The sequence below is a fragment of the Rhipicephalus microplus genome, chromosome 8 (genome assembly GCF_043290135.1).
Source record: "Rhipicephalus microplus isolate Deutch F79 chromosome 8, USDA_Rmic, whole genome shotgun sequence".
In the NCBI taxonomy this organism is placed as follows: Eukaryota; Metazoa; Arthropoda; class Arachnida; order Ixodida; family Ixodidae; genus Rhipicephalus; species Rhipicephalus microplus.
The window spans coordinates 49,387,915-49,401,859 of NC_134707.1; the positions used below are offsets into that span (position 1 = coordinate 49,387,915).

Here is a 13,945-nt window from a genome sequence, read left to right on the forward strand (position 1 = left end):
AGTTGGCATGCATTCATCCTAGTTGATACAGGGCACACAATACGACGACGATGGATAAAAAAAAAGTCGCAGCATATTTAGGAGGTGAATGATGACGAGTGGGACGAAGCCCGGACGGATGCATTGACGGACGAACGCATGGACGCATGAACGGAAGAATTTACGGACTGACTGACGGACGCCCGAATGGGTGGAGTTATGCATGAACGGACTGAAGAACGCTTCGCCCCACTCATCATCATTAACTGTGTGGATATTCTGTGACACCATTTTTATTGACATGCAATGCAACTGGCTATACTTCGACGACACGGAACATATGACTCACGGCGTAAAGAGCTTCACCCCTCAAGAACAGCACAATCGCTGACCTGTGTTTAGCGATTGTCCTGCGTTTTAAATGCGAAGCACTTCTTAGCAAACTTCGGCGACTTTGAGCGTATCTATCTATCTATCTATCTATCTATCTATCTATCTATCTATCTATCTAGCCGCCTACGACTTTTAGCTCTCCTGGCCGTTTCGATAACGGTATCGATACCAAACTTGGTATGGAATAACATGACTGTATGAGGAACATATTTTACTAGTCATACCATGAAAATCATGACAAGTATCATAAATGTCATGATTTACATTTCATGGTCTTGCAGCTCTTGCGGTGGTTTCGTTCACATGACATGTTGCAAAATTGGTATGGTATCGTATGATTGCATGGCGAACACAAGCGACAGACCCTAACATGAAAATCATTATATGCGTGTCATGTAACAACATGACTACATGCAACGCGCATGATGCGCTCGCGGGCATTTCGCTAGCGTCACATATACTAAATTTCGTATTACAGTACGCGAATAGTGGACGAATGTATGTGACAGGTGCAAACATAATAATCATGAGATGCGCGTCATATAACAACATGACTACATGCCACGCTCATGATGCGCTGACGGCCGTTTCACTAGCTTCACTTATACCAAACTTCGTATTACGGGACGTGAATGGATGACGAAAGTATGATACTGGTGCAAACATGATAAACATGAGATGCGTGTCATATAACAACAAGACTACATGCTATGCTCATGATGCGCTCGCGGCTGTTTCGCTAGCTTCACATGTACTAAACTCGGTATTACGCGACGCGAACGAACGACATAGGTAAATGACACATCCAAACACGGTAATCACGACATGCGTGTCATGTAACATGAATACATGCCACATTGATGATGCGCTCGTGGCCGTTTCGCTATAGCTTCACATATGCCGAATTGGGTATTATGTGACGCCAATTGATGACGAATGTATGTGACAGGTGCAAACATAATAATCATGAGATGCGAGTCATATAACAACATGACTACATGCCACACTCATGATGCGCTGACGGCCGTTTCACTAGCTTCACTTATACCAAACTTCGTATTACGGGATGTGAATGGATGATGAAAGTGCGATACTGGTGCAAACATGATAAACATGAGATGCGTGTCATATAACAACATGACTACATGCTATGCTCATTATGCGCTCGCGGCCATTTCGCTATAGCTTCACATATGCCGAATTGGCTATTATGTGACGCCAATTGATGACGAATGTATGTGACAGGTGCAAACATGATAATCATGAGATGCGAGTCATATAACAACATGACTACATGCCACGCTCATGATGCGCTGACGGCCGTTTCACTAGCTTCACTTATACCAAACTTCGTATTACGGAATGTGAATGGATGACGAAAGTGTGATACTGGTGCAAACATGATAAACATGAGATGCGTGTCATATAACAACATGACTACATGCTATGCTCATGATGCGCTCGCGGCTGTTTCGCTAGCTTCACATGTACTAAACTCGGTATTACGCGACGCGAATGTACGACATAGGCAAATGACACATCCAAACACGGTAATCACGACATGCGTGTCATGTAACATGACTACATGCCACATTGATGATGCGCTCGCGGCCGTTTCGCTATAGCTTCACATATGCCGAATTGGCTATTATGTGATGCCAATTGATGACGAATGTATGTGACAGGTGCAAACATGATAATCATGAGATGCGAGTCATATAACAACATGACTACATGCCATGCTCATGATGCGCTGACGGCCGTTTCACTAGCTTCACTTATACCAAACTTCGTATTACGGGACGTGAATGGATGACGAAAGTATGATACTGGTGCAAACATCATAAACATGAGATGCGTGTCATATAACAACATGACTACATGCTATGCTCATGATGCGCTCGCGGCTGTTTCGCTAGCTTCACATGTACTAAACTCGGTATTACGCGACCCGAACGGATGACATAGGTAAATGACACATCCAAACACGGTAATCACGACATGCGTGTCATCTAACATGACTACATGCCACATTGATGATGCGCTCGCGGCCATTTCGCTATAGCTTCACATATGCCGAATTGGCTATTATGTGACGCCAATTGATGACGAATGTATGTGACAGGTGCAAACATGATAATCATGAGATGCGAGTCATATAACATGGCTACATGCCACGCTCATGATGAGCTGATGGCCATTTCACTAGCTTCACTTATACCAAACTTCGTATTACGGGATGTGAATGGATGACGACAGTATGATACTGGTGCAAACATGATAAACATGAGATGCGTGTCATATAACAACATGACTACATGCTATGCTCATGATGCGCTCGCGGCTGTTTCGCTAGCTTCACATGTACTAAACTCGGTATTACGCGACGCGAACGGACGGCATAGGTAAATGACACATCCAAACACGGTAATCACGACATGCGTCTCATGTAACATGACTACATGCCACATTGATGATGCGCTCGCGACCGTTTCGCTATAGCTTCACATATGCCGAATTGGGTATTATGTGACGCCAATTGATGACGAATGTATGTGACAGGTGCAAACATGATAATCATGAGATGCGAGTCATATAACAACATGACTACATGCCATGCTCATGATGCGCTGACGGCCGTTTCACTAGCTTCACTTATACCAAACTTCGTATTACGGGACGTGAATGGATGACGAAAGTATGATACTGGTGCAAACATGATAAACATGAGATGCGTGTCATATAACAACATGACTACATGCTATGCTCATGATGCGCTCGCGGCTGTTTCGCTAGCTTCACATGTACTGAACTTGGTATTACGCGACGCGAACGGACGACATAGGTAAATGACACATCCAAACACGGTAATCACGACATGCGTGTCATGTAACATGACTACATGCCACATTGATGAGCGCTCGTGGCCGTTTCGCTATAGCTTCACATATGCCGAATTGGGTATTATGTGACTCCAATTGATGACGAAGGTATGTGACGGGTGCAAACATGATAATCATGAGATGCGTGTCATGTGAGAACGTGACTACATGTCACAGTCAAAGCGCCTATACATTTTGACGTGACGTGGTGCGCGTGCTCCCTGGCGTTCGTTTCGTCGCGTCACGCTGCCGTTGCCACGCCAGGCGCCAATCCTGCCATACATATAGTTTCCTAAATTTTAATAGAGGGGACTCTGTCACTGCGACAGTTCAGCGACCATGGGAATGATGGGTAGTAAACACATTTGCCTAGTCTTCGTACTTGCGGGTGGCGAATCGTACTTGTGGCTTCGGTATTTCTCTGTTTCGGTTTTGTTTCAAAGGAAAAAACGAACCATTATGAACATCGTGACCTGATCTGGAAAGGTAAGTCCAAAGGAATAAAGGTGGTGAAGCGAAACCACTGAATATTCGCAGATTTTTGTTTCGTGAAAAAACAGCTCCAAGCCACACGATCACACACGGAGCCAAAAGCAGGCATAAGTACGAAGATTATACAAATGTGTGTACTACCATGGTCCCTCAAAATATTGAGGGACCATGGCACTACCCATCATTCCCCGCACGGCGCTCGCTGAAGCGCCGTGCGTTGCCCCTCCCATAGACACTAGTGCCAGAGTTCCCTCTAGTGTATATTAGGAAACTCTATGCTGCCATGTACTCGCAGGCGCGTGTTGCGCTGCGTTGCTTTGATGCATGAGCGTTTCAGCGCGTCCGGCGTCCCTCCGTGACGAAAAGAGGGAGAAACAGTGTTGTCTGGGTAATGCATCGACGCGAAATGCAGAATGTCGCATTTGGCGCCGGTTGCCGTCGGGCCGCGCCGACGGACACTGGTCGCGCCTGGCGTTAGAATGTAGAGTACTCGCGTTTTGCTAACGTAGCGTCGCTGTGCTCAGCATGCGCGCGCGTCATAGGAGTATATTGGGCCCTTCATGATGCGCTCGGGGCTGTTTTGCTAGCTCCACATATACCAAATTTGGTGTTGCATGACGTCAATAGTTGACGAAATATGTGACTGGTGCAAACATGATAATCCTGACACGCGTGTCTTGTAGGAACATGATTACATACCACGCTCATCTTGTGCTTACGGCCGTTTCGCTAGCTTCACATATGTAGAAAACAGATTTGAAGATGGAGCTCGGAGGCGAGGAAGAAGAAGCAGCCAGGGTCACGCTCTGCACATTTTTTTTTTTGTTCTGTCAACAATAAACCGAAGACGTATCGGTTATGCGGTCTCTCTGGTCCTTCTGAAACATGGTGCCGTGACCAGGATTGATCTGAAGACAGACGCAGAGACTTCAACCCCATTCGCAACAACGGGTTGAAGAACGAAGCAGTGGCGTCTGGCTCAAGGACTAACCGTCGAGAGAAGGACCACGACCGACGACTGTTGGCGACGCACATAAAAAAGGCAAGAGCTCTTTCAACACGTTTTAGGCATGAATAAAGAGGTCCTATCGAAGAAGCGGAAGACGCTTCGAGCAAATGTGACGACGCTTACGAGCGAAATCAATAAGAAGATAGAAGAAGACGCCGATCGAGCGCAACTTATGACGCTTCTAAACCAGATGAAGAGCGTGTCACAGACGCTAAGACAAGTTAACGAACAGATAGAACCGTTCATTGAAGAAGACAGCGTGGAGGCAGAATTTGAAAGAGTTTTGCATTATGAGATGAAGATCGTCGCTGCAACGACAAAAATTGAGGAGCGATTACGCGAGTTAGAACAAGCGACGCAACTGACTACGAGAATAGTCACAGAACAGGCGAGTTCAGTGCAAGGTACTGACCAAATCTCGGAGACGCAAGAGCTTGTTAAGTTGCCACGCCTTGAAATGATCAAGTTTGATGGGAAAAAAACAGCATGGCCAAGGTTTTGGCATCAGTTCGAGACATCGGTGCATAACAGAGTGAATATGCCGAAGAATCAAAAATTTAATTATCTTCTGGCGTCTCTGAGCGGGCAGGCTGCTTCCCTCATAGAAGGCTTGCAGTTTTCTGATCAGAATTACGAGCATGCAGTCGCTCTTTTGAAAGAAACCTTCGGACGAGAAGATAATTTAAAAGAGAACTACATAAAAGAGCTTGCAAATTTGGAAGCAGTGAAGAGTCCTAAAGATGTAGATGGGTTGAAGAAACTCTTCCAAAAGTTGCAAGTGAACACACGAGCACTGCAGTCGTTAGGAGTGGAAATGGATAGTTACGCCACAGTGATAGCTCCTGTTGTAAAATCTGCGCTACCGGTGGATATGAGGATTGAGATGAAGATGAAGGAGTTAAAGAAAGGTGACAACAGACCAGCAACTACGGAATCGAACTCAGCGTCAAGAAACAGCACGAGCAGTTTGAAAGAAATTATGGAGTTTTTAAACATATATATACCCAGCAGAGAAGAAACTCGAGAGGAAAAATACGACGTGACCCAGTCACCGCACAGTATGAGGCGGACTAGAACATCTACGCTTCAAAGCACCTCGATGAAAAAATGCATCTTTTGTGAGATGACTGGACACTACACGGAAGATTGCAGAAGAAGCATTAGTATGCAACAAAAGAAAGAAGCCTTGCAACAGGAACGAAGGTGCTTCAGATGCACCAGACCTCACCACACGGCGAAGATATGCCGTGCTAACGTACGCTGCAAAACATGCAAGGGAAGGCACGTGACATCCATGTGTCGACCACGTACGCCTGCAGGAAAGTCAACACAGCAGCAAAGCGGGGATGTTGAGCAAGTGCTTAAAAGCGCGCAACCTGACCGGTTAGACACCAGCAAGTCCTGCAACATGCACGCACAGCAGTCTGATGAACAGAAGTGCATACTACTGCAGACAGCCTTTTCGTGGACGGAGGGAGAAGGCAGCGGGTGCTACGCACGGATTCTGCTGGACAACGGGAGTCAGAGGACATTCATCCTCAAAAGCTTGTCAAGAAAACTAGCGTGCAAGGTAAAAAGATCCGAAAGGATTACTGTAGGATCATTTGGAGGAGGAGAGATGGAACTAGACATGAAAGTCGTCGAGGTCAGCGTGAGGAAGGATACCATCTCGGAGCCAGTCACGATTGAGGCACTGGAGATAGAAGTTATATCCTGTGACGTGCTACCATCGCCACCATTGACAATACACGAAAGAGCAAGATCGATGGGAATTCGTTTGGCTGATGACAACCAGAAGAAGGACAAAGAAAGAAAAAAATATGGAAACTTCTATATTAATTGGAGCAGATTATTACTGGACTGTCGTCACTGGTCGCATTTGCGAGATTCATCCAAAAGTAATGGCAATAGAAACAATATTGGGATGGACGGTCCAAGGTCCTGTAGGACTTCATTGTGTGCCGCTGAAATCATCGACGGTTATGGTACTAAAGGTCAGTGCCAAGTCGGACACGACTGCGGACCAACTGCAGAGATTCTGGGACTTGGAAAACATGGGCATCAAGGAGAACCCAGCAACAAAGATGAACGATGAACATGTGCTAGACTACGTCCGACAAACAATGGAGTTCAAGGCAGGAAGATACCAAGTGCGGCTACCATGGAAGGAAAACGTGACATTGGACGACAACACCACCATTGCAGAGAAGAGGCTTATGCAGGTGACCAAAAAATTATGCAAGGATTAAGATGAACTCCTAGCCTATGACAAAGCTATTCGAGAGTACTTTGAGCAAGAAATAGCAGAAAACGTCGAAGATGATGCTGGATCCGATATACAGAACAAATTTGTATACTACATGCCGCATCAAGCAGTAATCAAGAAGGACCGAACAACGACAAAAATACGGATCGTCTTTGACGCATCGTCAAGCCAGAATCCAGGTGAATCCTTAAATGACAACTTGGAAAAGGGGCCAAACCTAAACCCCGACATCACAAGCTTGCTGATGAACTTTCGACATCACAAGATCGCTATGTCAGCCGACGTGGAAAAAGCATTCCTGCAGATCAAGATACATGAAAATGACCGAGACGCACTGCGATTCATATGGTGGGAAAGAATACCCAGCGAAGATATGCCAACCCCGAAGATAAAAACGTGGAGGATGACGAGGGTTACTTTCGGAACTACACCAAGTAGCTTCCTTCTAGCGGCCACGATTCATCGACATTTGGATAAATTCGAAGAAAAATATCCTGCAGTTGTGGCGCAACTCCGGAAAGGAATCTACGTCGATGACGTTTTACTAGGAGCCGACGAATACTCGACATCGACAAAGATATACAAAAAAGCACGAGATATTTTTCGCTATGCGGGAATGAATTTAAGAAAATGGATTTCAAATGACGCCGAGCTAAGAAAACACTTTGATGAAGAAGGAGAGGATCTGGATCGAGGGATAAGAAAAGAGGGACAAATCAAGATTTTGGGACTGAAATGGAATTTCGTAGACGACGTGTTGAGCTTTCCCGACACTACATGGCGAAATGACAAGGACACGAGACAACTCTCAAAAAAGACAGGTTTTGCAGGACACGGCAAAGCTATATGACCCTTTAGGTTTTTTGACACCATTTTCAGTCAGAGCAAAAATATTGCTGCAAAAAATTTGGATGGATAAACTGAAATGGGATGACCCGTTACCAAGCCAGCATAGATCAACTTGGAAGGACTGGTCGGAGGAGCTTCAGCACTTAGATGACTTCACCGTTAACAGATGCTATGACAACAGACAAGCTGAAGTGAAAGCATCGACTCTGCACGTGTTCTCCGATGCGAGTCCAATGGCATATGGAGCAGTAGCATACATTGTAACAGAATACTCCGATGGAAGCAATGAAGCAAATTTAATCATTGCAAAGGGTAGAGTCGCTCCAATCAAAAAGATCACACTAGCAAGATTGGAGTTGTTGGCGGCCACAATATCAGTCAGATTGGCCAGTCATATAACCGAGAATTTCATCAGGAAACTGAGGAATGTGAAATTCTGGATTGACTCTCAAATTGTGTTATGCTGGATAAAGTCAAACAAGACGAAATATCTGTTTGTTCGCAACCGCGCAGCAGAAATTAAGAGCAAGTTCAATGAGAGTCAATGGGGTTATGTTAAAAGTGATGAAAATCCTGCGGATTTTATGACAAGGGGGATGAAGATGAAACGTTTGCTGGACAGTGAATTATGGTGGAAAGGCCCCACGTGGATCAAGAATGAAAAACAAAGCCCTGATTATGACATCACGCATGAATCGGACAGTGATGACAACAAAGACGAAGAAAAGACAGTGGCATGCTTAACTACCACCACGAGTGAAGAAAAGATAATTGATGTGAGCAGATTTGGATCATACAAGAAAGCGTTACGAGTTACCGCGTGGGTGATGCGTTATATAGGAAACCGACGAAAAGAAAGGAAAACAGGTTCGCTGACAGGAGAAGAATTGGACAAGGCAGAGTTTGTGCTGATAAAGCAGGAGCAGAAAACGCTACAAAATGCAGTGACACGAATATATGACAACATGAATCTGTACGGCACGAACATCTTCGAAGATGATCAAGGTGTCCTGAGAGTAAAAGGGAGGCTTCAGTGGAGTGATTTGAGCTTTGATGAGAAGCATCCTATTATTTTACCAAGAGAAAGTCACTTTTCAGAACTCCTAGTTCTAAACGCGCATCAAGTAACAATGCACGGTGGCGTTGCGGCAACATTGACACATCTAAGAACGAAGTTTTGGATTCTGCGTGCCCGACAAATGGTAAAATATGTGATAAAGAAATGCATCACATGTAGGAGATTCAATTCTAGACCAATGGCACAAGAAATTCCACCTCTACCAGCTGACAGGATTACACAGACGAGGCCATTCGACACTGTTGGTATAGACTTTGCTGGACCGCTAAATGCTCGAGAGGAGAAAGGCGGAAAAGTTACAAAGTTTTACATTGTGATATTTACGTGTGCAGTAACAAGAGCCATACAACTGGAGTTGGTCAAGAGGATGTCATCAGAAGCGTTTATACAAGCATTCCGAAGATTAGTAGCTAGAAGAGGATTGTGTACAACTATTTACAGTGATAATGCAAGAGCATTCAAAAAATCTGAGAAAGAGATGAACAAGATATTAAAGATGGAAGATGAAAGGGTTCAACAATATATCAGTAACCTGAAAATAAAATGGAAGTTTATTTTAGAGTTAGCTCCATGGTGGGGAGGATTTTATGAAATACTGATCAGAAGCTTTAAGACATCCATGGCAAAAACTATAGGTGCTCGACTTTTGGATGAAGAAGAACTACGGACTGTGGTTGTTGAAGCAGAAGGAGTACTTAACAACCGGCCTCTCACTTATGTGTATGACGATCCTAACGAGCCACAACCCATCACACCGGCGGACGTTATAGGAGGCAGGCAAGCAATGAACAAGCAGGAAGAAAACAGACTCGGAGAATACAGTTTGCTGAATTACTGGAGTGCAAGAAAACAGGCTATGATAACATGGTGGACCAGATGGAAAAAGGAGTACCTGAGGGAGCTTAAATGTGCCAGCAGAAAAACAGAGCGTCACGCAAATGTACAAGAAGGAGATGTACTTCTGCTTGGAGAAGCGCGAAAAAGAACTCGGTGGAAACTCTGCAAGATCGAAAAGATTTTTCCAGGCAAGGATGGACTAGTGAGAACATGCTTGCTTCGTACACCTGAAGGAAAATTAGTCAAGAGGCCGATTCAACTGTTGTATTCTCTCGAAGGTTGCTTCGGTTGAATCTGGCCGGCGGGAAGATGTAGAAAACAGATTTGAAGATGGAGCTCGGAGGCGAGGAAGAAGAAGCAGCCAGGGTCACGCTCTGCACATTTTTTTTTTTTTTTGTTCTGTCAACAATAAACCGAAGACGTATCGGTTATGCGGTCTCTCTGGTCCTTCTGAAACAACATATACTAAATTTGGTATCACGTGACGTGGATAGATGACGAAGGTAAAGTACACATACAAAGATGATAATCATGGCACGGAAGTCATGTACGTCGTCATTTACCTCCACCTCGTAACGTTGGGCTGATTTTAAAGTGACCTATCAACATTTCTCATTCGTGCTTCGCATATCATAGTCGTGCTTCGCATATCATCGATTCCCACTGTACGTGGAATCTGCCTTTTTTTATTCCTCGTCATCTCGTGTGCGCTGTACGAATGAGGAAAAAAATTTATCTCTTTAAAAGTCTTAGTGATGAAGACTTCGCATGCACTTAAAGTAGCATTCTCACCACACCACATTTAATTCATATATCTCGAAATAAAAGTGCCATTACAATTATGCGCGTGCTTCACAGCTCATACACTGTCAGTTCTGCATGCACACATATTTTTACAGACTTGTTGCAGACATATAAAGTAGCGCATAGGCAAAATAAGAACACATACACTCGATGAAATGTGTTTGCGGACCTCAATTTACCGATATTCAACTACCCGTCTCACCCTGATAAAGTTTCACGAAAATTTCGCTCCGCAGGGCTCACTCCGGTTGAAACTTTGCGAAAATTGTTTGCCTGAGATCACTGCAACCAATACGCAAGAAAACTACTGCACAACCGAGCTTACTCTGACTGAGATGCGCTACAGTTCTGCCCAACGAGGCTCACGCAGGCTTGCTAAGATTATGCCAGAATAACTCCATCGTTTTCTGTTCATGAAACTCCGCCCGCACTTTCACACTGGGACGGAAGCAGCCGCTAGATTCGTCATGATCAACGCGGGGACATTGCGCTCGGCTGAGTGTTGTCCCGGTTCGAAGCAATGTTTTTTTTTTTTTTTGCACTAGACTGCAATGCCTCAATTACCACTCATACTTCACCTGACATACAATGTGGTGTAGCCTACGTGTAGGAAAAACTTTCGCGTATTTTAAGAGCTCGCTCAGCAAGCTCCTATGCTCGCGCCTTTACTCGCGCCTATGCTGTACACTTCTCCGGCGATTTCAGAAATGTTCATTAGATGCCGCGCCGCCCCTCATGGTGTCGGCTCCCCGGTGATTCCAACGATGCTCACTAGATGGCGTGGGCTTTCCGGTGATTTCAAGAATGCTGAATGGAAGATGCAAGGCGGCGCATAACATTCTCGGCATGGGCGCTTCCTTTATCTTTGCCGGTAGCTCACGCAGTGAACGCTCTTCGTTGCTGTTCGGCTGCATGAACACCTCTGAAGCCAAGGCAGCAGAGCGGTGGGCTCGTCGACACATCTATTCTGTATATAATGTATAGAGTTCATCAAAACATATATAGTGCATCCAAATGCAGTTAAATAAACATTATGTATGTATATATAACAACCCTGTCACGTCTGTATGGAACGGTTGGAGATGTGTGCAGAGAATTCGCGGTTTATCCGATCATTCCTCTAACATCAATAACTTTGTGGATAATGCGGCGTGTTTTTTTTTTTTCAAATATCTGGAGGCAACGATGAACCCCGTCGTGCAGAAGCAGCAATAGTAGGGTTCTTTCGTCAGCCCAGCTTTCAGGTGGGCTGACGAAAAGGCGTAGCTGACGAAAAGGCGTAGCGTAATACGGAATAGCGTGTCTCCTCGCTGCCACTACGTCAAGTGACGCCATCTATGGAGGATAAAAACACAGCGAAAACACATCTATATCCTTCGAGATCGTAGGAGCTCCAATCCCTAAGCCAGCAGCACCAACTCGTAGCAGCGACGCGTTCCACTTGATAATTCTGGAGGTCATAGTCATGATAGACTGCATTAGTTTCCCGCTCCCAGAGGGCGACACTTTTCTGTCGGCTAGAAGCACTATATTTTGGTAAATTTTCTTCTTTTTTTCTCCTCCTTGTGGGACAAGGAATTATGAGATATAAAGGGCACGTTTGTAAAGCCTCCAGAGCATGCGACGGTGGTGCAGTAAATAGCATGCCCGCATCTTCGGTCGCGGTGCGAGATGGCGTGTTCGACCTTTGACGCAACTTTTCTTTGCCAATTGGCCGCGTGTACTTTCTTTGACATCATTTCGATGATGGAAATACGTCAGAGTTTCGGTTAACCGTGGCATTTTCGTGCTCAAAATTTTGTGGTCCGTCTACTGGCACCTTAACAAGGGAGAACGTAGAAGTGAACTGTGACCCTGCAATACGGGCCGACGAACGCGACGATGACGGATCTTGGAGAAAGCAGGCGATGGCAAAGTGCACTTCATACTGGCCCTGTGTGTAGTCCTGCTAATCACACGGTTCAGATGCCCCGCCGCGGTGGTCTAGTGGCTAAGGTACTCGGCTGCTGACCCGCAGGTCACGGGTTCGTATCCCGGCTGCGGCGGCTGCATTTTCGGTGGAGGCGGAAATGTTGTAGGCCCATGTGCTCAGATTTGGGTGCACGTTAAAGAACCCCAGGTGGTCGAAATTTCCGGAGCCCTCCACTACGGCGTCTCTCATAATCATATGGTGGTTTTGGGACGTTAAACCCCACATATCAAACACGGTTCAGACTCCGACGTGCGAGCGGGATGGTCTGCTTCCGCGAGGAATAGTAAAATACTTCATGCGCAGGAAATCAAGCTTTCTGGGGCACCACTGCTCCAGGTTCCATATAAGTTGTATTAAGCGACTTTTCAAGTCAAGATTCAATTTTTTGTGGACGATGCAACATCGTTATATAAAGATGTTTATTACATTCGAAGGTCTTATGGGTATGAAATGAAGGGGGGTGGAGGGGACTCCTAATACTAAAACGCCCGTGGGTCAAGTGTCGAGTGCAAAATAAGGAAAAAAAACTTAAGGAGGCTCACATAAATATATTCATAGAAAATGTTACAGAAAAAACTGAGGGGCTAGGACAGGATTAAGCAATATAAGCAAAAACGTTAACATAGTATATGAATATGTGGTTACAAAATAGTGTAAACTAAAAAAACAAACTATAACAAAAACATTCATCACGCAGGCGTGATGAAATGTACAATAAAGCCGTAAAATCTTGTATGCATTCATGTTAAAGCGTTGTCGTGTTCTAAAATATTTCGGTACGAAGGATAGCTTGACTTACTCGATTTCGGTATAGTCGAGGTCGACTCGAATAACAAATCATCTGTCAAAGTAACACTCTTGATTGCACGTTTACTTAGCAATATCTACGATGCGCATGTCTCAACGCACGGGCATTTTTGGAGAAATCGAAGGAATTTACACCGCCTTTTATATCTACACGATGCAATACACGGTGGTACTCCTCGGATTCGAAACAGGTTCCTGTGGTTTTGGAAGCCGCTGCTATAGCCACCATAGCCAACCAGCAAAAGAAGCGCCGAAGCACCCTCCTGCACATGGTACGTCTTTGCACATTAAGCGTTATAATAGAGAGATATAGTATACCGGGCTTACCGGGTGTACCGTGATACCGGAATCGAAGTGCGCATGCGCAGATACGTACGTCACCCATACCGCTTCCCGTACGCACGGTATTTTTCAGATTTCACGTTACCGTGGTAGCGTAGGTGTACGTAGTGTACGTAAACATGGCGGTGCTCTCGGACGCCCGCTTCGAAGTGATTTTGGCGTAGTTGTTAAAAAATTCACCTTGCTCGCAGCAAACTACTGTTCAAAGTGGCTTCGCTTGCCTTCGGTTAGCTTC

The 13,945-nt window shown here is 45.1% G+C and overlaps 1 protein-coding gene across 5 annotated transcripts in view; it reads left to right on the forward strand.

Annotated features, from left to right (window-relative positions):
• Positions 1–13,945, forward strand: part of Pld (Phospholipase D) — a 176,710-nt gene that overhangs the window by 129,357 nt on the left and 33,408 nt on the right. For 3 of the 5 annotated variants that reach the window (XM_075871757.1, XM_075871754.1, XM_075871755.1), the window contains one exon: positions 13,560–13,640. The exons of the other annotated variants lie outside the window; for them this stretch is intronic. In XM_075871757.1, the coding sequence (XP_075727872.1) occupies positions 13,560–13,640 (81 nt within the window). The remainder of the gene's footprint in view (positions 1–13,559; positions 13,641–13,945) is intronic. 5 annotated transcript variants of the gene reach the window in all.